This window comes from Arctopsyche grandis, chromosome 3 (genome assembly GCF_051622035.1).
Source record: "Arctopsyche grandis isolate Sample6627 chromosome 3, ASM5162203v2, whole genome shotgun sequence".
Classification (NCBI taxonomy): Eukaryota; Metazoa; Arthropoda; class Insecta; order Trichoptera; family Hydropsychidae; genus Arctopsyche; species Arctopsyche grandis.
The window spans coordinates 33,232,817-33,258,993 of record NC_135357.1 but is presented as its reverse complement, the minus strand read 5'-3'; the positions used below and the strand labels follow the sequence as shown (position 1 = coordinate 33,258,993).

Genomic DNA, 26,177 nt, shown 5'->3' with positions numbered 1-26,177 from the left:
TATTTGATTAACTTAAGTTAACCTGGATTGTAGTATGGGAATATTTTGTACGTTTCCACATTATTTTTTGGATCATGGAAAGTTAGCACCTGTACATATTATATTACATTCATATTTAATAATTGAAATACGTTTATATCTATGATACAATATAAAAGTATAATATCATATATATTCAAAAGTTATACTAATTAGTAGTTTTGTAGTATATTTACATTAAAAACAGTTGTAATTTCAATATGTTCATTATATATGATAGATTGAACATTTTTAAGTAGAGTTATAATCACCTGTCGTGGCTGTCATTTGATTTATTAACTGAATATCTGCCAATTTTAACCTTTTGCCCGCGGTAATAAATATAGCGAACAAGCCCTGTACGCGGCACCTTTTTCGCGAATTTGGCAATCGAGTTTTCGACCTTAAATACAGATTTTAATATTTACTCAAGTAACCAGATATGTTAATTAACACATAAAGTATTATTTTAAACAATAAAATACATAATATATCTCGTAGTTTTGGCTTAATTGTCAAATAATCATTCTTCATACAATTGAGACGTATCGTGGCCATTGTTCAACAGACGTGACGTCACATAAACGAGGTTTCAGTATGGTTCCACATAAAACTAATTTTGACTGGTATATATTCATTTTAAGCAAATTGAATAGATGGCATTCAACTCTCAGTAATATATTCAACCAATTTTGAACCTTAAAACAGTTGAAATAGGCGCATATGAGGCTCAAAATCCCGTGCAAAGTTCAGAAATTCTATGGAAGACAGCCGCGCTACAGACTTGTCGCCCAAAGCTTCCATAGAAGACGGCCGCGGGCAAACGGTTAAAATAGAATTTTGATAGCAAAATTAAATCTTATATTACATTTATAGTAGCAATAAAAAATTTGATATTCTAATAAGCTCTTTTGGTAAAGTTTTAGAATTGGGTAATATATTTCAAAAACTTTAATAAACGGGATAGATCTGAACTAGTATGTAATTACTTTGGTATTCTATCTGGTGTTTTATAACGAAAATGTTAAGATTTGAAATGACATACATAATTGAAGTTGCAACTATTTTGAATTGAAATTAATGAAGTGTTTAACAATGTATGTATTTTGTTTAATATTATAATATTCTAACACTATCGTGACCGGCGGTTTTTGCAGAATCTGCTCAATAGCGTTGTCGAGAGGACACCTAAAATCGAAAAGGTGAACGCCGACGGCGGACGGTTCATTAGAGAGTCAAAGGTAATTATCAAACAGCGGACATTCAACCGACGATGACGAGATCCAACGATTCGATCGTCGGTTCAATGTACACATACATACCTCTGTATTATGTATAAGCTCAGATGAATGAGATGAAAGTGTTAAAAATGTGAGAGAGTATGATGAGATGTCGCCTCACAGACGCTTTTACTGCATTGTTTGTTGTATTGAGCCTTTTAGCCTTCATCGTTCCGGACTTTTGGTGTTGTTTTTTTTGGAGGATGATAATCATTCATCAGCATGGTGCAAGTTTTATTTTCTCCATTGTGTTTATCTGTATGTTTTTGTTTTTAATTTTAAGTGGTGGGTTCTATATTTTACTGTATATATTATGGTGAAAGATGTTTTTTTTATTTTTAGTTTTTGATTTTATCCGCAGTTGGGTTTTAATGCATGTATTATATTTTTGATTACTAACGAGCTTCGATACGCTTATGTTAACATTTAGTTGTGCCGCTTCGGATATACTGTTTACTGAATGCTTTGTTCGATGCCTGATGCGGGCATGGTTTGTCATGAGTGGTAATTTTGGTGGATGATGCATGTTCAATGAATAAGAGTTTCTTTAGGCAGTTGCTTCATTTCATCTTATCAAAGCTTGGGTTCGTGATCTTGAGTTTTTAATAGTCTGAGCTGTTGTTTTTTAAAATTTAATGGTTAAGACTCAAAACTAGTCGTACGATGCATGAAATTGCAACTTGAAAGATACCGATGATTAATAATTCATTTCAATTCCTAGTAACCATATTTTATAGCGTCATTTTCTTATGTTTATTATGGTTGGAATTTATTAGCTTAAATTTTTGACCTCGCTCAAGTCCATATAAGGTTCTATAGTTGTAAATTTTGTTTTGTACATATCTGCATTGGCATGAGTAATTTTCTTAAAACCAATACATAAGTAAAAGTGATCATACTTGATGATATGCAAATTTCAGAAATTCAAAATTAATTTTGTATTCTTAGAACACTGGTAATGTTTAATACGTGTATATTATCAACAGTTATCTTTTTGCGTTACATTTTTATTTACAAAAACAAACTTAATCCGTTACATATAGGCTTTATCAGATAAAAGTTATCATTTTATTAAGGCAATTACAGTAAAATTTCGTTTTAAAAAATGATTAAACCGTTTCGCTTGAAAAAGTCGAATAAATTGAAATGTTTTTATTGGAGTTTTTTTGGCTTGCGGTCATTCTTTTTTGCATGTTTTTTCTAATATGTTTCATTTTGTGTCGCTTTGTTTTTTCCATTGAATGATAGATGAATGTTGCAGAGATGAAAATAAGCATTGTAATAATTTCTGTGGGGTTTATTATATAAGAAATATTTCACCAGCCGAATGTATGATATGAAAGCGTATTCAGTATGTTTTATTATTATTATTAGTTATTATTTTTAATTATATTATTATAATTAATTAAAAGGCATTTAATGACAGTAATTCGTATTAATAGCTACAATATTTATTAATATAATTAATCGATGTCTACTTTCTTGAAGATTTTTCAATCGAAACATTTGTAAAATACTTAACGAGTCATCAGAAAGTCGGCAGTATAAATAGCTATGTAACACTTTGTATAAAAATGCACTTTATAATTGATTATACGCGCGAGTCGGAATGAATATGCAAAATTTCTTTTAATATTTTGCATCTTCGCACTCGTCTCGGACATAGAAATTAAATAGACATTAACAATATCATTATTAACATTTAACAATTTGCACCTGTTCGGTGCTGCCGAATCACCTAACACTAGATATATTCGTCACGGTGTCAACGGTATGCCGAGTGGCTGTGCGAAGAAGTGCACCCTTCGATGGATATCAAAACGCCGAAGAAGAAGAGCGAGGCAGATCAAATAGACACCGGTGCTGAAGCTGTGGCGAGACAACTCGACCAGCTCAACGGCGGCCATCAACGGCTGTTGGATCTCCTCTACGAGAGGCTGAGGAGGATAGCGGCGGCTAACCCCGGAGATATCGTCACATTGGTGAGTGTTTGTTTGTTTATTTACAAGGCTGTGTGTGAATGGAGTTGAAGTTTGATGAATGATCAGGGTTAGGTATTGTTTCCGATAACCAGTTGTAATGTCGAGGACGCGTTCGCGTGGGGTGCTCTAGCTGTTGTCGTCGAACAAAGGTCGTTTTTTAAATTTTCGTGTGCGGCGTAAGTCTTCATCAGCTCAAGGTCACATCGACAGCTTTTTTTCCCGGTGCATACACGTAAATGTATGCGGAAAAAATGCCATTAACGTGTGTTAATATAATGTAGCCGACGCCGCTATTGATTGATGATGATGTCTGGCGTCAACGGCTTAAAACGACGATGACTTTTGTCTAGTTGCTTTGATCTTTTTGCATCGTATGTGTATTTTAGTAATAAATAAGTTGGGTTAGATTATTTGTATTGTTTTTCTGTCTGCAATTTTTTTTTTATTGAAATTTGAAAAAGTTCTGGGTTTAGTGTATTTTTCTATCTACTGAATATTGCACACGTTATTGTTTCATCACGAGCATCATTTCAAATCTCTCGGGCGCTCTTAGGTTATCTAAAAACTGGAGTGAAATGAAAGATAAAGATTTAAAGTCATATTGATACAAAACCATTCCAAAAATTGAGCCAGAATAGGGCAGTATCAATAAATGTTGAACATTACATAGAAATATAGACCATTATATCTTAAGAAAAAACATATTTCCAGATTTTTTTATATACAGGTATATACATATAATACTATGGAGCTTTAAAGCTATCAGTTATATGTAAGTACTCCATTCTAGCATTGATAATATGCTCCTGGGTTTAATTTCAGTACATATTTATGCAAACTTGCGTACCATGGTACCCAAGAAATTGTAAAATAATACATCTGTGACTTTGTGAGTAATATTTCAAGCTCTCCATCTAACAATAGATGACAGATTTTCAGCTGAAAGCAACTCTTACTATACGTTATAATATTCAAAAGGTATATTTATGTACTTGAGCTGGTAAAGTGGTAAGTTTCAGAACCCCACTCTGCTCGAGTTTTATACTACGAAATTATGAAAACATTTTACAGGTATACAGACTACACTAGTTACAATTTCTCTCTTAAAACCAATTCCAATATCTGCATATGAATTTGAACATATTCCAAATGTACATGTATATTATATACAAATGAACCGAAAATAAATATTAAAATTGTACAACAGTGCCAAGTCGCTGTTTACTATTCAACAAGCTTCAATTATTGTCTATTCTTCGAAAATATACTTCCTCCATCGTTGATAGTGTGAAATTTATGATGGGAAAATCTCTCATACCGGATTTCCACCTTAGTACGCGTCTCCTATGCCTGCTATCTGGCAGCTAGCTCGTCTCGATTGGTTTTTGGCATTCGTCTCTGACTTCCTCTCTCTCGTTTGTTTGATATTCGGCAACTGTTTTGCGGCGGTTTGCTTATTCCATCAGCGTTTCGGTATTGTGTCGTCGGTCCCCCTTGACACAGTGACATCATCGTACATTTTCACCGAACACCTTGTTGTTTTGCACGCTGACACGCGTAGGCTTCTCTAATAACGGTGATCTCACACCCGAAGAACCAGTTGCATTTCCAAGGAATCCATTTACATTATGTGTATATCTCGCAGATCTAAACTTTGGAACCACTAACCTTCTGATACAATTTCGTACAGATTTCGTCTTTTATTGCACAAGTTTTAATTTTGCAGACTGGTTTTAATAAACCGGTGTTTCTCAACGTTTTTTATTGCTCGAGATTCACATCCGAATTTTTTTTAATGACCTCTATCTTTAATAACTGAATAAAAAAACCTCTAAGGATGATTTTTTTTTATGAATGTTTCATTTTTATCAATAATCAACTTGAATTACTTACATATTTTCAAACAGAGATTGTTATTATAAAATGAAAAATAGCTCGGTCTTTAACCCATTTGAATCCAGAACTCGCGTGAAAACATATGCCCAGAACTATTTTTTCGTTTATTTTCCAAAATCTTTGAGTGAGTTACGACGCAGAAGTGTAAAATGCCATGAACGACCGTTTGGGCTTATATCGTGTAAGTTAAAAAAACGATCGTTTAAGCTTCTGCTTAGCGTCGAGAGGCGCCGGGTTCGATCCCAGGGCCGGGCCTCGAGTGAAAATGAATTTTTTGGATTTGTGACTCCAGGTTGATCGTTTCCTATCAGAGTTTGCCAATTTTCTCTGATTGTATTGTTGAAACGGTTCCCGGAAAAAATTGGCTAAAATCCTTCCTATACAATATGTCACCTATAATTTGTGATTTATTAATGTGCAATAAATAAGTTTGTGTACAATTTGATAGATGTCTCATTGATTTGCGAGTTTTTCAGTGTCTCGTAATTCAGTGACTTATATAAAAATGCTGCATTGTAATTGTAATTTGTAATTGGCCAGAAAGGCGCATTGGGTTTTACCTGTAAGGCCTTCCTGGTATATATGTAAATAAATAAAAATATATAATATCAGTAAACTTATGGACTCATAATAACACCTTACCCATCTGATGAAAAAATAACTGGACTGAAAGATAAAAGTTTATGGGTGACGTAAAATGCCCATGGCGCCAATACAGCGTTTTAAGTCATACATTCATATATCAGATTAGTAATTACAGCTGGTGAAATCAAATTTATCTAAATTATTGCTCTAATGCTAAAAAAACATACGCTGTGTTCTAAAACTTTATACAAAATAATGTAAAAAAATACGTCCGGGGCTAAAATTGTATTAAAAAAAGTTTGAAATGCCACTGTGAACTATATATATATTTTTTTAAAACAGTTTTTTGACAAGTTTAAAACCACTACTATCGACTCTATCAGAGGGACATAACACAGCACTTAGCATGGCGTGATGATTTCATTATAGCGTGACGCTGCTCCTTGTTGTATTATTATCACACATTTTGTTTATAATTCATATGTGAGGTCAACGTAGTGCTTTTCGGTGCAGATTAATAAATTCGTGACCTTATTTTGTTTAATGCTCATCATAATTTATCTGGTGATGGACCAAGGTCAGCATTATAATTATTGCTATAAAATTTTAACGTGTGCACTTCTCGACGATGGAGCTTTTGACTTCCTGTCTGCGCGTTCCGGTGTTGCTTTGTAGTGTCGATTCGAGGAATCGAGCTGAAGATGGAGACGGAATCTGGAGGCTATCCAAACAGTCCCGGCGATTGTTGAACTTGATCAGGTGGCTCGTTCTAACTGCAAATAAACCGTGCACTTTCGAAATGCATTGGGGTCGGTGAGCTCCTACGCGTTTTAAATAGACTCGAAAATCACTCGGTTGACTTTCCATCATTACAGTACAATTTTTTTTGCTATTATCTGCTTATTATGTGAGTGAAGGTCGGGGAAGTTAGAGGAAGTGCGGTTTTCGCTGCGGTCGTTATCACAATTGTATGCATTTTTTCAGTACATTCAAAACTTTCGAGTTTCATTATTATGTGTGTTGCTTTATATTCATAGATGATTAATTTACAATTCATATCCATCTACTTCTTAACCTTTGGTATCGGGATTATAGCTTTGAATTGATTGCTCTCCACATGGACCTATTCTGGGTCATTTTAAAAATCTATGCTCAAACCAAGTCACGTCCTTCTTTGTCTTCTTTTATAAAAAAAACCCTTCAAGAAATTTGTTGTCAAGACCAGACAGCATAATATAAATACTATATATAATAATAAAATTAGCGAGACATCTATTTCATAGATAATAAATTTTTTAAATCATATTAAAACAGTGGTGACATGGTGTGTAGAATGTTTTTTGTTAATTTGATGGAGGAACCGCTTCAACAATGAAATCAGATAAATTGGCAAACTCTGATAAGAAACGATCGACTTGGAGTCACAAATATCGAAATCTAACTAGCAGCATTAAAGACTATACTCAGCGTCAGCTCACGGGATCAAACCCGGTGACCTCTCTGTGCTTAGTATCAACGCATCCACCGAGCCGTGCTGCTGGCTTATGTGATCTTCTGTCATCCTCAACACTGAAATATTTAGTACCCAGTTGGCTCAACTTTCAAGTTTATTATTTAAAGAGCGTTGTGTCTTTCTTTTAAATAAATGCTTAGAATTAAGATAAATATTGCTCTATGAGTCAACGGAAGTCTCAGTAGAAGATAAGAATGAGGCAGTTAATTGATCGTTTGAATGATTAGTCTTCTTAAAATGATGCATGCTTTTAATTCAGACAAGCGACTGTTGTCTATACTCCAGTTGCTTGATGCTATGTTTGAGAAAATTGAGGCAGAATAGAAAGGACCAATGAATAAGCAGGTTAGATTACAATTCATGAGTCATCTGAACGTTCTTCCTAAAATGGCTTTAACCACTTCATCCGCCATAATCGCCATAAGCGCGCCGGTGCGCGCTCCTTCGTATTTAAGGCTATGACTCGAAATTAATTTTGGTTTCTTCACAGTGACATCTAAAAATATTCTGTGATACTAATGAAATTGAAAAAACTCAATATGTTTCGTTAGTTTGTGATATATTCAAGGGTCGGCACTAAACACATCTAATAAAATAATCGAATCAGTTTCTACAAACTTGTGGCGATTAATTGGTTCAATTTTAGTCAAATGAGAGCAAGATTTCGCATGACTTTCGGCACGGAACGAGAACATGGACACAAACAATTTCATTTCAGTGCACCCACTAGTATTTGTTCTTGCGTTTATACCAAAAAGACAAGTACCAAAATGGGTTCCACATTAAAAAAAAATGATCAGATTTACCACAGTGTTAAACCACTGCACCACTGCCCACACAGCTACAAAGTTAGAAGAATATTCAGTGACCCAAATCTAACACGGAACCGTCTCAGATAAAATCAGCACACAACAAGAAAGCAACACCTATGTTTAAATGTTCCGATCGATAGTAAACCAGACTTGCAGTTGCATTATAAATGGATCAAACCACTACACAAATAACCTATGACGCCAATCTAACAATAAACAACTCGTTCATCCGGCAATAATTATAAAAAAAAAAAAAAAACACTCTTATCGCGAAGAGTGTATGGAATGATGTAACTCAAACACACATATTTACAGTGGACGCGTGCGTAATTTTCAATTTTAGACTCGCTAATTTTTTCAACGTAAGACTGCAGTGTCGCGATTTTTTTTTTAATTCTCTACCCTTTCGTGCGAAATTCTTTCTCCTCGCGAATTTCTTGGCTCGCCGTCAAGCATAATAGAAATGAGGCGCCCTTGAAAATTTTCATGAATGCTCGACGGCAACACACCCACGCACGGTATGTGCGTTAACAAGACCTCGTCGTGTTGTGTTGATGTCATCGTGATGACGTAGCCATCGTTGTCTTGGTCATTACGTAATGAAAAGTCGTTGTAAGTTCAGCTGAAGTACATACATAGTGCTGGAAGCCACGTGTGCTTGGCTTGATCTACTGGGTCAATGTTGTAAGTCCTATAGTCGTTGGCCTCTTCCAAGGTTGTGTCGGTCTTGTCTTATGCAACTATCAACTAAAGGAGCAAACTAACTAAAATTAACGCATCGGGGAATACCGCTGAGTTGCACTCTTGTACGACTTGGGGCGAAATCAAACAGAGGTGAATATGGCACGTGGTTTTTTTTAGATAGTTTTAAACATATAGAAAAAATGTGACGTTCATGGCACGCCTGCATGGGATAGTTCTTTCAAAACGACACATTCGACTTATGTCGTTGAAATTGTATGGTAGTATTTATCCTTGCTTAACAGTGATCCTTTGGACCATTTTCGGTACAATTGTATCCTTGCTTGACACAGTGATCGATAACGAATATGGGATACACCGTTGCTTAAAACCATCTAAAAAAAAAACCACGTGCCACATTCACCGCTATCTGATTTTGCCCTTAGGGGGTCGACCGGGTGTGCACATAGGGAAAGACATCCGAATCGATCATAATGCACTGCATCTCAATATCAGTTATTTTTCTAAATAATTACGAAAGCTCCAATTAAGTACGTTATCAATGTTAAGGAGAAAACACACTGAGTGGTATGGGGGGTCATGTCATTGGCTTCCAGCTGTGACCGTAAACGGTGGGTGCTCCCCAAACTGAATTCGTGTGTAGTTGCACGTGCAGAATGCATATGTTTTGGAGGTCGCACGTGTATGCATATCCATATGCAACACCGACAAGTTTCTCCTACATTTCTTCAAATATGGTATTCACCGTTATCGATCACTGCCAAGCAAGGATAAATACAATAATGAAATATCACCGAAAACGCTCCAGGGGGGGGGGATTTTTGGGACTGTATCATGTATATGAGTCAAGGGTGCTGCGTTTTTTTCGCATGTTTAAAAGTATTTAAAAAAATTATGTACCACTTAGTGTGATTGGTGGATACATAGAGAGGTACATGGCACGTGTTTTTTTTATATACATAGTTTTGCATATGTAAAAAAACGCTAGCACGCTTAATCTATGCCATGGCACTCGGGCCTAGAATCCTTGTATAAGTTTGACAGTGATCGATAACAGTGATTCATATATTCCATATTTGAAGAAATATTTCTAAAAAAGAATCCTTGCGGTGTGAGAAATACTTTTTCACCACAGGAGGCCAAGAACACACCCGTGCCGTTCGATTCAATGTATTCGCGCCTTGTCGTGGTTAGGTAGTTCTGTTCGTGGTTAAAAGTTCTACCTTATACATACAATCATACGAATGAGTTTGATATAACATCTTTTTTTTTTCACGTCACCCGAGGCTATTGTCGCTAGTGGTTTCCGAATCTATAGCCCATGCGATCAATACGCATATATGTACATATGTACGCTATATGATACTCTATTTTTTTTAGATACATACTTTTGAACATGCAAATAAAACACAAGCACGCCTAACCATACCCGAGGCACGCAGTACCAAAAATCACCCCCTGGAGTGTTTTCGGTCATATTTTATCCTTGTATTGACAGGCTTGACAATCATCATTAACGGTGAATCCCATATATGAGGAAATGTAGGAAAAAATAAAATCCTACGAATTAACAATGAACTGTGAACGCCCTTCTTCGACTGGAAGACGTGCCGTGCCGTGCCTTTCAGTGTGCTTTCACCGTAAGGAAGAGCAAACCTTACTTCAAAGATGATTGAAGCGTGTATTCAATTTTGATTATCGCTTCAGTTTCTTGAAAAAAAACATAAATTCATTGATACACACATGTACATGTGTTAGTATTTCTAAACTTTTCGCAATTTAACAATATTTACTTTAAGCACTTCAGTTAAGTCACCAAAATAGAAATACACAAAATATAAATAGGAATGGGAAGGACGAATTCATTTTATCTTGTCAATACAATATGTAGTAAAACGATACAAACCATGGTTCCAAAACTTTTTCGAATTTCCCGAACAGCACTCGGTATATATTTATTTATTTATTTATTTATTTATTTGGAAAATTTACAGTTTATTAAGTTACATAGATTGATAGTAAAAAAAATATAATTATGTTAAGTAAACCATTAATAATTTTCACATATAGGTAAAAAAAAGAAAAGCTCAAACATTTAAAATAAGTAACAAAAATGATAATAGAGTAAGATAGTTAAAGAAAACAAAAAAAGAAAAAAAATAGAAATAACAGTATAATAAAAATATCAAAATAATAAGAATAATAATATGATAAAAATTATGAAATAATAAAAAAAATATAATATATAACAAAAAACAAAAAGACAAAATAAATACATCAAAATAAAAATTCATAATCACAATCGTAAATTTATATAACAGGATCAATTGCATTAGCGAAACACTTGCGAATGTCGAGTGCATAATTGCACACTTGAAATGCAACGAAGCACTTCTATTTTGAAATTACAATTGAGACGATACTTCGAATGCTTTGTATATAAAAGAAAATTTTACATACTGAAGTTGGAGCGATTTGTTCCATTTTCTTTACATACATATACTGTCGTATTTTTAGTGATGAAACATTAACCGCGCTTCTTTCAGCTGTCAAAATTTTCCATGGTGTCGAGAATATCCATTTATTTGTTTTCGTATCGACTGTCGTTGATTTTTGACAGGTTTATTTGTGTTTTCGATGGTTTGGTGCTTCTGACCGAATCGGGTTATACGAATCCGTTGCGCAATCGTGATTATGACCGAGCCTTAATTATCGCTCTTATACGTCGGAACTCTCCGTTTGTGATTTTTATGTAATCATTTTTTTTTTTACGCAAGTCGTTTATTTTTTTCGTGGTTTAGTTCTATTCACCGGAACGGTTTGCTTTAGTGAAATGTCTAAATTTATAAGACTTCTAAATTTCTAGTCTGGCCAGTGTTGCGTAAACTTCATCGAGAAAGTTCAACTTTGTCATACTTTGAGCATACATATGTACTGCTATGAATATTTTATATTAGCATATTATGCGTTCGAGCACGGGTGGTCACGGGTTCGAGTCCCACTAGAGTCCCGCTGCTGGCCAGAACTTTGTGACTCCAGGTCGATCGTTTCTTATCAGAGCTACTTTCATTAAAACGGTTCCTGTAAAATTGGCATTTCCTTTCCTATCTCTCTTGCTTAATCTCAAGCTATTTAGCGTCTTGAGGTTTGCCAATTTGATTATAAAATGCAGTGGCGTAGCGTGAATTCCAGGCGCCCCCCCGCAAAATATTTTAAAGCGCCCCCCCCCCCCCATATATTTGGGTGACCGTGAAAAAGTCGAAAATATTCGTTTATCATGCATACATATGAAAAACGGTTAGTATATATATATATATATATATTTATTTATTTATTATATATTTATTTATTTATTATAAGCAGTATGGCTTAACGGTAGCGTATATATTTAGCACCAAGTGATCAGTGGGTTCGATCCGCTATACTGTTGGTTAGATTTGGGGGTTTTGTGACTACAAATCGATCGTTTCTTATCAGAGTTTGCCAATTTTATCTGATCATTGTTGAAACGGTTCCTTAAAATTGGCAAAAATCATCTTTCCTGTTGTCACAAATCTTCTGTATTTATTGTATGTACAATTTGTAAAAATTATGTACAAAATTTAAATCCATAGATGTCTCAATGGATTAATTCTGTAATTAATTAATTTATTGTTATTTCGTGTTCTTCAGCTTCTAGAAATACAGTAATTTATGTAATAATAAAATGCTGCATTATTTGTAATTAATTGTCCAGGAAGGTGCATTGGGGTCTTCCTGTCAAGCCTTCCTGGTGTATATCTATGTAAAAATAAAATAAAAATAAAGTATATTTAAAGTTTGGACCGTTGTAGCATTACAGGAATTCCTAATGCGCCACAATGGTCAAAAATATAACAGAAAAGACAAGAAACAAAATAATAAATTAGACACAACAAAAACAAAACATATATATACACAAACAACTAAAAATAATAATTATTATTATTATATATCGTTTATCGTCTTGAATTCATTCTATGTTTACAAGGTTTTTGTATTTCGTAATATTCTTTCTCGATTATGATTTTCAAGTTATGAATTCCATAAGTCCTCACCAGATAGAGTTTCAAAATTTGTCATCCGGACTGACCGAAACCAATAATATATATATATATATCAGTGGCGTACGGTAAAACTCTCTCTCCCCCCCCCCTCGTACATCCTCGCTTAATTTGCGCGAGCAAGATACAACAGGAACAAGAGGAACAGGCTTTTCCCCCCGTATTCTACGCGCGCACATTAAACAAGGCTGTATGACAAAAGAGAGATAATTTCACCGTATGCCACTGATATTTATTATATATATGTATGTACATAGTACCGTTTACCATGCACCCTTTTTTTTGATCTTTCGACTTAAGATCTTTCGATTTTCGAACTTTGCCTTCCGATATTTGCTTTTTCGACCTTTTCACTTTCGGTCCCGTAAAATAAATTTCCAAATTAATAATTCAAACCTTTTTACGTATATATATCGAACCTATATATCGAAGTGCACAATCTGTTTAAAGCAGGAGAATTTTCGCATGATCACAAAACTTCATCTATTGTTACTACGTAAATCGATAAAGTAAATATACAAGAATAAGAGAGAATTCTCAGAAAATAGTTTGAAAAATGGCACTGACGTTCAAAAAATGGAAAAAGACGGCAGTCTTCTAGCCCGATGGGTATAGATCAATTACACAATGAGGATGAATTCAAAATATAATAATGTATGTACATTTAGTACATATAATAAATCGAGATGCAAATAAGTGGTAGGTAGAAAAATAAGAGGTTTTTAAAAAAATATTACAAAGAAATTACAGAACAAATTAAAAAATCTGTAAAAAAGGCGCGCCGCTTTGTGGCGCCCCCCGAGATCCGGCGCCCCCCCCCCCCGCATTGCGGGGTCTGCGGGCGCGGTAGGTACGCCACTGATAAAATGCTTCAAAAATTTCTCCATAGGTTTCACTGTGGATGTTTGTTCAATTCGCATTGAATATAACGCTTATGCATATTGGTTTTATTGATTGATTGTATTGTATCTGTTTGTATCTATCTGATCTGTAAATGCGAGTGTTCAAGTTCTATGAAATAAAATATTTATTTAATTGTATTGAAGTCGGAAGGAGGTTAAGCTTTTCTCCCCTGTGATATGTATTTACTACAACTCGACTCTAATAATGGGAATATCGATATGAAATGCAATAAATACGAGGTTTCAGAATTTTTGTATTCCTACGTAATATAATTACGAATTACGTCAATGTACGTGTACAAAATACATATCAACGGAGCGCGCGAATGTTTTTGGCACCGTAAGGGAAAGGTTAAATTGTAAGGGCGTGCAATAGGTTCTAGTCTGCAAAGGTTAAGGTCTTTAAAGCTTGGGTCAAAGTGAAAGAATATCTCAAAATTACTTGTTTACTTTTCAATTTGTAATGTTCCAATCTTCGATATAAAATAATGCTATACTTAAAGATTGACTGAAACATTTCCCATCTGAAGATTGTTTTATTTCAAAATTAATTGATCACTTTTTCTTTTGGAACGTATCTGCCTCCTTCACTGGTTCTCATTTTAAGAAATCCTACCCAGAACTTTTGCTATCGATTATACATATGTAGATAACATTTTTTACATTTACTTAAAATCATTAGATGTAAATTAAGTACACACAGTGGTAACCGACACATGCAAAAAAACACTAGCACGCCTAAACTATACCGTCGCGATCCTTGGCAAACCTCACTCCTTAGAGTGTTTTCGTTGATATTTTATCCTTGTTTTGACAGTGATCAATAGCAATGATCCCCATATTTGAAGAAATGTAGGAGAAACTTGTTGAAATAATAAGATCGTACCAATTAATACTGACATGAGGATACTCCCATCACTGGTGAAACCACGAGCACGTTCCGTGCCGCACTTGAGTGTGTTCTTACCATAACACGTCTCCAATCGATGCTCCAGTTTATTTCAATTGCTAGTTTGGTTAAGCTTTTATGAAATGTATATTACACCCAAATTCTACATTTTATGTTCTTATCAGACTCCTACCCAGAACTAAAACTTCAATGTCTATTCAAAGTTTTACCTATTTTATTGTCAAATGACTATTTGAAGAAATGTAGAAGAAACTTACCGAAATAATAAGATCTTACCAATTAGCAATGACATAAAGACAATCCCATCACTGCTGAAAACCACGAGCACGTTCCGTGCCACACTTAAATGTGGTCTTATCATAACGCGTCTCTAATCGATTTAGCAGTTTATTTCAATTACTTGTTAGGCTAAGCTTTTAAAGAGTGATTATGAATTGTATATCACACCAAAATTCAACAAAATATTGTTATGTTCTTAGCAGACTCCTACCCAGAACTGAAACTTCAATGTCTATTCAATATTTTACATATTTTATTGTCAAATGAATATTCGAAGAAATGTAGAAGAAACTTACCGAAATAATAAGATCTTACCAATTAGCAATGGCATAAAGACAATCCCATCACTGCTGAAAACCACGAGCACGTTCCGTGCCACACTTAAGTGTGGTCTTTTCATAACTCGTCTCTAATCGATTTAGCAGTTTATTTCAATTACTTGTTAGGCTAAGCTTTTAAAGAGTGATTATAAATTGTATATCACACCAAAATTCAACAAAATATTGTTATGTTCTTAGCAGACTCCTACCCAGAACTGAAACTTCAATGTCTATTCAAAGTTTTACCTATTATATTGTCCAATGAATATTTGAAGAAATGTAGGAGAAACTTGTCGAAATAACAAGATCTTACCAATTATTATTAATGACATAAAGATACTCCCATCACTGCTGAAAACCGCGAGTATGTTCCGTGCCACTTTTGTGTCTTCTTACCATAACACGTCTCTAATCGATATATCAGTTTATTTCAATTGCTAGTTATGTTCAGCTTTTATGAAATGTATATTACACCCAAATTCAACAAAATATTGTTATGTTCTTAACAAACTCCTACCCAGAACTGAAACTTCAATGTCTATTAAAAGTTTTACCTGTTTTAATGTCCAATGAATCATGTTTAACGTCGTCAAAATTTGGGACAACCTTCCAAAAGTGACTTTTATTAATGCCATTGCAAAAATGGAAGTATATCTATCCCGTGTAAATAGTTCCACTCCGTGTCAGGCCGAATTGGATCGATTGTTCTCAAACTTTTATTAGTCAAGGTACTGCGTCTTGCTAGATTGTCTTTTGCCATATTTCGAGCCCACGCTGATCGCTCTTCCACCCACCGTTTCATCAGCCTGGCCTCGACTTTCCAGGGCTCAAAATCGCTGGTTGCCAGGTCTCTGAACCTGCTGCTTGAGGCATTCGGCTCTCGATATAACGAGATAGCACTTAATTGAATCGACTCTTTCGGCTATAATTGCCGTTTGAAGCCAGCTGGATATTGTACAGAGCCAATTCAATAAATACCACACACACATTTTGGTCTTATCTGCCATAAAACTTCTAAAAAACATCTAATCCTAGTATTTCTTATCTAGCAATGTTATCGACTTCGATGTATTGCATGTATCAGGGTCGTTCAACTGCTAGTGCCAATTTAGAACTGGAACTATGTAGAATATTAAATCTAGTTGGCAGATAGGCAAGCTCGTCTTCTTCTTTTTATTTTAACCTTTTCTTCCGGCTAGAGTGGACAATATTGCCCAACATTGCCAAAAATACAATTATTCGACCGGAGGGGATATTTCACGTGTGTTGTGTATTTTTGTATTATTCTTTTTTGTGCCATTAAAAGTGCTCTAAATTTTACGTGTGTTTAATTTATCGTGCAAAACGCGACTGTGGCGTGTCGGCCAGATGCTCTCAAACTTTTGAATTTGTACATATTTACGACGTGCGAATGATAATCGTACAATTTTTTTTGACAGTGCTGTCTAAAAAAGGCACCTGCTACTATTTGTCACGTTTTTTTCTGTAGCGGAAGCTCCATATGGGTTCGTTTGTGTGATTTTGTATAAGTCATACCACATTTAGGGACTGTCGTATTTGCATCGAAATGAATATATGCATGTATTTAAAAAAAATCTCTGTTGGTGACAATTGTATTCACTTTCGAAATCGCAGCATAATAAAAATAGTTGAGTGTTCGTAAAAAATGCGCTGCAATTGAAAATGTAATTGGATAAACGAATATTTCTTAGAATCATCAACGCTTGTCTGCTCCAAAATTAAAAGTGGGTGCAATTTTTAAACGAGAGTAGGTAGAGATTGGTTGTACATGTAATTTATAACCCATAGCTATCCACTTCTCGTTTTAAAATGTGTATAGAAAGGTGAATTTTTTATATTTTAGAGTACCAATCAGCAACATAGTTCAGTGGTTAGCGTGTTATGTTTTCTACTGTTGGGTTCATTCCCTGGCCCGGTGTTGCTGGCCAGACCTTGGATATATGTATATGTACATATGTGACTCCAGGTCTATCCTTTCATATCAGAGTTTACCAATTTATATAATTTAATTTAATTTAATTGGCAACCTATTCTCGTTTCTAGCATCTCAGATTTGTTGATTATTATAAATATGCTACTCACTCTATTCTGTAAAAATGTATTTCTCGCAAAAAATTGCTGTATGTGTATCTAAATTAATTTAAAAATAAATAAATTAACTACATTTCCAAATAATAGCTTGTTTTGTGAAAAAGTAAAGATACGTATTGTTTTTTTTTCTCACTTATGAGTATTTTACAAAATTTATTGGTTTTAAATTTGAAGAAAATAAAAATATATCTACTTTGTCGATGTATAATTGTAAAATTTTCATTCATATTACGAATTTAATATAAATATATAAAAAATATGATTTCTTTCAAGCAAAATAACTAAAAATCGATTTTTTTCCTTAACGCTAGTTTGAATCTAGTTATATTTATTTATAGCCCTATGTACGTATGTATATTTTTCCATACACATTTACATTTGCGTTGATACTAAGCACCGAGAGGTAGCCGGGTTTGATCCCGTGAGCTGACCGCGATTAAAAAGAATTTATTCTGAGTATAAGCTTTAATGCTGCTAGTCAGAATTGGATATTTGTGACTCCAAGTCGATCGTTGCCTATCAGAGTTTGCCAATTTATCTGATTTCATTGTTGAAGCGGTTCCTCCATCAAATTGGCAAAAACCATTCTACACACCATGTCACCACTGTTTGAATATGATTTCAAAGTTTATACCATAGGTGTCTCGCTAATTTTCTTATACATAGTATTTGTATTATGCTTATATGTCTGGTCACAGTGACGCGTTAGAGTTTTCTGTAATGAGCATAGAATTTTAAAATGACCCAGAATAGGCCCATGTGGAGAGCAATCAATTCAAAGCTATAATCCCGATACCAAAGGTTAAGAAGTAGATGGATATGAACTGTAAAGTAATCATTCATGATTATAAAGTAACTCATTTTATCTGATTTTATTGTTGAAACAGTTCCTCCATCAAATTGGCAACAACTACTATTTGAATATGATACCAACTAGCCACCTTGACGCTCGTTTAAAACCGAATTTCACCACTAGTAACAATGCTACCACCAGATAGTATATCTAAAATATAGATTCCACAGCATTTTTGCAAGTACATTCTATCAAAAACGGGCCGCAAATCAGCACTGAGAACCCCTGGCTTGGAAACCGGCGTCGCGGAATACTATCGTGCCGGTCAGAAGCTGTCGTGGCGTCGCGACGCGCGGTACAGAATTTCCGACAAAACGTGTACAAATAAATATATAAAATATATAACTTAAACACACACACGTGTGTGCAGCTTCTCAAAGTGTCACCGCTTGTGTCGAACGAAATATGCAATCGATTACGAAAATCGAGCGCTTTTCCACCTAAGGATTTACCATATCGGATTTAGTGAAAAGTGTGTGTGTGTGTGTATTTGTTTTGGCTAGTTTTTCCCCGTCTGTATAATGTTTATCGAATTCGTATCATACGCCGTAAATTTTGTCTGGGATTATAACGATCGGTGTAACATGGTCGACCTTGCGTTTGACTTCTTCAAGGTTTTCCCATGGAAAAGATCGAAGTTCAGACGGTCACAATACATAGGCGTTGAAAGCTTATACCTGCATATATAGGAGAACCATGTTTGTTGATTGTGGCGATTAGCATTCGATCCGAGTTTGTTATGATCGTGGAATTCAGGTCGATTATGTATGCGTGCTGTAACTGATTTTTTGCTTCATTGTTTTGAAACTAAATAGATTTCATGCTTACATATACTATAAGTATTTTATTACATACATTTTTTTTTTAATATATTCGTACATTCAAGGTTTTTTATCTCATATTCCGGAAAAGTGGTCGGATTGCGGATGTTCTAATATGCAAACGTCCAAACTGCAGCGTGCGCAAAAAATAAAAAGCTTTTAGAAAGTGATTAGATGTACTTTGAAAAACGATCAATATTATATGTATATATTATTCACACACGTCAAGTGCAATGGCGTAATTATCATATTATATTTTTTACGGTCGTTAAAATTAATTATGTTTGTTTAAAAACGGCCTGTATAATTAGCGTGCATACATTTGTATGGATATTATTGCGCTTGAGAGACATATGTACGTTTGTTTGAACGAGTACAGTGTCGGTCATATATTGTGTATAATTTGGCGTAGATGCAAATTATTCATTCATTTATCAAATCAGTTACCACGGAAAACGTATATTTTTTTGCATTTTCTTTGGGGTGTTTCCAATAGATATGTTTTATTAGTTATGTAAATATATCTAGATAAGACATAGATATCCACCCCAATACCAAAATTGATATATTTACAAAAAGTTAGATATAGACTTAGTCTATTATGCCCGATTGTTCAGACGGTTGCAGTATTATTCGATTATACGACACTCGCTCATCGAAAACTCGATCACAGCATTTCGTTCATCGACATCTCGCTCATTAACGCCTTGTTCACGAACGGTAGTTCACCGATATTTCGTTTATGGATATAACGTTCACATATATAAAATAAATCGTTCGCGGAGCTCGGAAGTGAACAGTGGAGAGTCGTTATCGCATCATTTTTTTCCATAATTAAATTATTGATCCATGTTAGTGAACGTCACGTCTGAACCAATGGTCATGATCGAACCGTCCATGAGAGAGATGTCGATGAACGAAGTGTCAGCGAACGAAATGCTGTGAGAGAGTTGTCGGTGAACGAAACATCCGCCAACGGGATTTCGTATCACCGTATGCTTATATTCGTGCTATAAGCATATTTACCTTATTATATTATCAATTCGTACTGCTATTTAAAGGTATGTAGTTTTATTAAAATCACAACAAATGTATGTATTACCTTTAAATAAATTTAGATCAGTTAAATGTGTATGTTTTTTGGTCAAACATTATTCGAACGATTACAGTGTCGGTCATATTGTGCATATATAATAATTATAAAAAAAATCCAATTTTTATGCGTCATTATATTTATATGTACATTAACCTAACCTAACCTAACCTAACCTAACCTAACCTAACCTAACCTAACCTAACCTAACCTAACCTAACCTCAACAGGTAAGAAATTAGGTGGATTCAGGAAACAGATTAAATTAAGCAAAATTTCAGCGGAAACAAAAAACCTAATTAAGCATAAAAGGAATTTAGATAGGGATAATAATAAGCAAGAATACAATCTAGTAAATAAGGAAATTAAAAAGAGAATAGTCAGGGATGTCAGAGATTTTAACAGCAAGCTAATAGAAAATACCATTAAGAATAACCGTAGCCTGAAAAAGTGCAAACAGGATCTTTTCTTAGGCAAAAACCAAATGATCGCAATCAGATCAGAGAGCGGAGTAATAATTAGGAATAGAGAAGAAATCATAGACAGAGTTTACACGTTCTATGCAAAACTATACGAGAACGATAACGGCCAATTCCCCGCTCTGGAATCGACACACGGCCAAAGGGTTCCTGCAGTATTGCCTAGCGAAGTAGAGGCCGCGCTAAAAACTGCAAAGAACGGTAAAACCCCAGGGGAAGATAATATTCCCATTGACTTACTAAAATGTGGCGGCCCCCCCCCTAATTAATATCTTAGCTAGGCTTTTCAGCAAATGCATCCAGAACCAAGCTATACCAGAAGGATGGAATAACGCAACTATCATTTTAATACACAAAAAAGGCGACAAAAGCGATATCAAGAACTACCGACCCATTAGTCTACTTTCAGCGGTCTACAAGCTCTTCACGAAGGTTATTACAGAAAGGCTGAAGAATATCCTCGACGAGAACCAACCTATAGAGCAGGCAGGGCTTAGGGCAAATTTCAGCACAATGGACCACCTCCAAGTAGTTGGCGAACTAATCGAGCGCGCCAACGAATATCAACGGCCATTGTGCCTAGGTTTCGTCGATTATGAGAAAGCCTTCGATACAGTTAGTCATAATGCAGTACTTAACGCTCTAAAAACACAGGGAGTGCCGGAACCCTATGTGGGACTGTTAGCTGCAATATATAAGAATGCCACAGCTTCGGTTAAAATTTTTTCAGGTACAGATAGATTTAGCATAGGAAAAGGAGTAAGACAAGGAGATACAATCTCGCCCAAGTTATTCAATGCGGTGCTTGAGGGAGTTTTCAGGAAATTGGATTGGGATACAGCCGGAGTAAGCATCAATGGTCGCTTTTTGAGTCACCTTCGGTTCGCAGACGATATAGTTTTAGTAGCTCGTGATTCAGCTGACCTACTTATCAGACTAACACAGCTGGACAGGGAAAGTAGAAAAGTAGGATTAAAAATTAACGTAGATAAGACTAAACTAATGTTCAATAGCTATTGCATGCCTGATAGCATCCCCTTAGATGATAAACCAGTAGAAGTAGTAAATAATTATTTATATTTAGGTCAAATAATTGACATGTCTGGTAGTAAAAATGAAGAGATAAAGAGACGTATGAAATTAGGGTGGAGTGCATTTGGACGGATGAATGCTGTTTTTAAATCAAAAATGCCACTCTGCCTGAAGAAAAGGATCTTTGATCAATGCGTTTTGCCAGTGATGACGTATGGATGTGAAACTTGGACACTGAACGCCAAGATGCAAAATAAAATCCAATGCACTCAAAGAAGTATGGAACGCTGTATGCTTGGCATAACGAGGAAAGACAGGAAGCGGAACACGTGGGTGAGAAATATGACAAGGGTAGTGGACATAGTGGATAGGGTGAAGAGATTGAAGTGGCAGTGGGCGGGTCACGTAGCTAGGAGGATGGACGAAAGGTGGACAAAAGAAGTGCTTGAATGGTACCCGAGAGGAGGCAAAAGAGTAAAAGGAAGACCGCAAGGAAGATGGGTGAACGAAATTAGGAAAATGTGCGGAATGAGATGGATGAGTGTTGCGCAAAACAGAGACGAGTGGAAGCGTGTTGGAGAGGCCTTCATCCAGCAGTGGATGGCGAATGGCTGTAAATGATGATGATGATGTAAATATGGCATCTGTGAAAAAAATAGTTAAGCCTTTAAGTGACCGAATTGAAGTCCAATTATCATCGATAAATTTGTCAGCGCGCCCAACCGTTCTTTATAATTAACGTATCAACAAAATAAATAAGGCAGACGTTTAAATTATACGAAAACGACCTTCAAAGTAAAATATTGAACTGCTGGGGGGGGCCTTAGTCCGACTGTCGGTTACGAGTCGGTTAAATTTAAAATATTCGTTTCAACCGGATTTCACATAAAACTTACACACATACTCGACCGCAATCGCGCGCATGATATCATCGTTTATAATTACGCACAGGCCCGAGCAGGCTTTTAGGCCAAACGTGTCGGCGAGTTTTCCACATAGATGAAAATGCACTTTTCTCGAACATATGTTTGAGAAGTGCAGAAACAGCTGATCGGCGTCGAAACGCGCAAGCGCATTGCGGAAAATCGCCAGCCGGGAAAACATAACCTGCACATGAGACACGTCCGCTTTTCGCACGCGATTTTCAGCGATATTTTCGCACATTTTTATACGTTTTTCCATACATTTACACAGCTTATATATTCCATTCGGTATTGTATTTGATGAATTTTCCATTTTCCGTTCGCGAACCGGTTTCCGGTCGGCGAGTATCGATCGGGACGAAATTCAGACGTGACACTGCAAATGTGCCAGCTTTTTTTTGTTACAAAGCTCGTTCAATATGTTGCTGAAATCGTCTCGGTTTTGCGATTCGGGTCTTTTCGGTTATTATAGTGGTGTTTAATGTAATGATTGTAGTGTAGTTTGAATCGTACGTGTTAATTATTACTGAAAGTGTTACGTGCTCGAAAGTAGTGTGTTCGATTTAGTGGGTCGACCATGACCTTGCTTAAAATAATCAATATTGCCTTAGGCTATGTGGTGTAATATCTGGTTTTTATTATCTTATGAATTGAATAATGTTATAGTTTAATACTCAATGAAAAAAATCCTATATAATAATAATATGCGCTATTTATTTCGATTTTTTTAAATAATCTTTTAGATTAATTTTATACTAAAATCATTTTATTATTCATTTTTTGCTTAATAATATTCGCTCGGTTAATGGAAATGAAATGAAAACCATAAAACAAATGAAGATTAAATTTATATATTGAAAACATTATTATCTAACGACCGACCAATCACAAACATTGACCAATCCAGCCAATTAGAAATGACTTTGACGACAGCCAATCAGAAACGAATTACATACACCGTTTTAAGTTGCTGTTCAGTGTTGCCAATTTTTCAACTTTTTCATCAATTTGGGTTATAGTAAAATAACGACAGATGTTTATTGATTATTTTATACTCTTTTGAAATAAAAATTGCAGTCGATATACATTTTTTACGTAGAAAATTGCATATTGATTCGAGGCCGTCGCGATATCTACATACATAATTCGTTTACCAAGCATTCATGCAATAAATCATACATTTGTATCAGCTGATCTACTCTAAATTCATACATTAAATAATACTTCTAAATATTTCAGCTTATTTTATGTTATAAATAATAAATAAGTTCAACTTATTTTATGTTAGAAATAATAGATTGCCCTATATTTTATTTATTTATACTTGGATGGACCCAATTTTATATTTTTCCCATGATGCCGTTTAATATGCTATTAAACATACATATGTGTATTTTTGATTTTTAAATGCTTTTTATTATTAGGAAATTATGTTCACAATACATTTTCTATTTTACAATTTAATTTGGTTAGTAACCATAGTATTATATTATTCTAATGTTAATGTACAGCATAATAGGAAAAAAAGAGCTCAAAAACCTGTTTACAATACATATGTGTATAATTTTTTAAAAACATATTCAAATAGTGATGACAAGTGGGTAGGATGGTTTTTGACAATGAGGAACCGTTTCAACAATGAAATCAAATAGATTGGCAAACTCTGATAGTATGATAATAATCAAACCATGCTGCTGGCTAAGTTTAACTGATACTGCCAATTTTTTTCAATATTTTTAGATCGTTTGGGTATATAACGATCACGGTAATTGACTGTTCTATGAATAGTAATTGGCCCGTTGAATTTTTAAGATGATAGTAATATAAGTGGGTGCCTTTTGTACCCATAACTTTTAACTTTAACATCCGAGTGGTCAATTACTTTAGACCAGTCGAATTAAATGTTAAAATTTCCTTCATTTTACTCAACTATGAGACTAGGTTCAGTTGAATATCCACTTTTCTTGGCTTGCAATTGAACTAAAATAAAATTGCCGCCAAAAAAAATGCTCAAATTGAATTCACTTGCTGTAAGTGAGTAATCTTCACCGTTACTAATACCATATCAGACAAAATTGGTGTACGGGAATCGTCGGCAATCACGCCTAACCCTATTCGAATACGTCTGCTCCGGACGTGTCGTGCATTTCAACGGCACACTTACTTGGCAACAATGTCACGCTGAAACTGCAAAATTCTCCAAACTAAAACGACGGCAAAAAGTATTTCTATATACCAACGGGTGACCTCAACATCCCGTGGTGTTGTGTCAGAAAAAGTGTCATTTATATTACGCCACTTCTTAAACATGCTTTGAACGTTTATCTCACTTAATGACACACACAATATTTCATTCATACGTATAGAATTTGATTTATTGCATATATTGGCATACGAATTACATCAACATTGAAGTGGCTTAGCGGTGAATTTCATCACTCGGTTCAATTTATCAATTTAATATAATAAAATTTCGCACAGGAAGTCCTTTCTTTCACACACACACACACACACACCGTCGGTGTATTATTCAGCATATTTTAATACCGTGGAATATTTATACCTGTAGCACAAAATCATAGTGATCGCCTTGATAAAAATGTGATATATTTTATACATAGTGCTTCGTATATTTAATTAAAATTACAAGTGTTTTTTGCTAAATCAAAATGAGTGAACGTTACGAGTATGATTTTGCGTACGAGTGTAGGGTGTGTATTTTATTTTATGACATATGTGAATATATTTGTTCTTGTGTGTATTTAAAATGTTTTCTTTTTATTTTTCAGCGTCTGGTGGAAGCCATGGCGCCTCGCTCCGTGCGCTCCTTCCGTCAGGAGTTCAATATGCACGATATAGCCGCCCCCGAACATTCCATCTCCACTCATTACACACAATCCGAGTGAGTATTTATAGATTATGATGGATTTACTTTAATTATTCGGTTGATTATGCATAATTGTCGGTCGCTTTGATAGAGTGTGCAAAAATTTTATGACTATTCGTCATCTACGGTGGTTTTTTTTTTGTCGGATTTGATGAATAATTATTTAAATTTTTTTACACTCAAATTATCAACAGCTGCATTGATTTGATGTATATAATTCTTTGTAAATTATAATTTTATTTGCTGAATATAATTGGATGGATTCTTAATAGAATATCTTAAGTTTAATATTTTTCTAGGGCATGCAATTATTTTGTTAGTTTTTTTTTAATATTTATTAATGTTAAATTGGTTATAAATATTAGTATTTAATACATATATGAATGTAATTATCAGTAAATTTTCTTTGGTCATTAACTTGACAATTTTTTTATAAATAGTCAAATATAATTAGACTTCATTTATTTATTTATTTTTAATCTATACCAGGAAGGCCTAATAGGTAACCCCTATGCGACTTCCTGGCCAGAAACATTTAATGCAAGTATTATATAAAATAAATACAAATTAATTAATATAGACATAGACATCGTATCACGATATAAGGTCCAATGATATAAGATCCAACGACAAAGGTTCCACGAAAGAAGATCCACCTGATAGAATCTCCACCTGATAAGTGATCCAGACGATAAAA

General features: G+C 34.7%; 1 protein-coding gene across 1 annotated transcript in view; it reads left to right on the top strand.

Annotated features, from left to right (window-relative positions):
• shot (dystonin-like protein short stop) overlaps positions 1 to 26,177 on the top strand; it is a 288,361-nt gene that overhangs the window by 202,676 nt on the left and 59,508 nt on the right. The window contains exons 26-28 of the mRNA XM_077427723.1: positions 1,176 to 1,259; positions 3,047 to 3,280; positions 25,383 to 25,495. Of these exons, the coding sequence (XP_077283849.1) occupies positions 1,176 to 1,259; positions 3,047 to 3,280; positions 25,383 to 25,495 (431 nt within the window). The remainder of the gene's footprint in view (positions 1 to 1,175; positions 1,260 to 3,046; positions 3,281 to 25,382; positions 25,496 to 26,177) is intronic.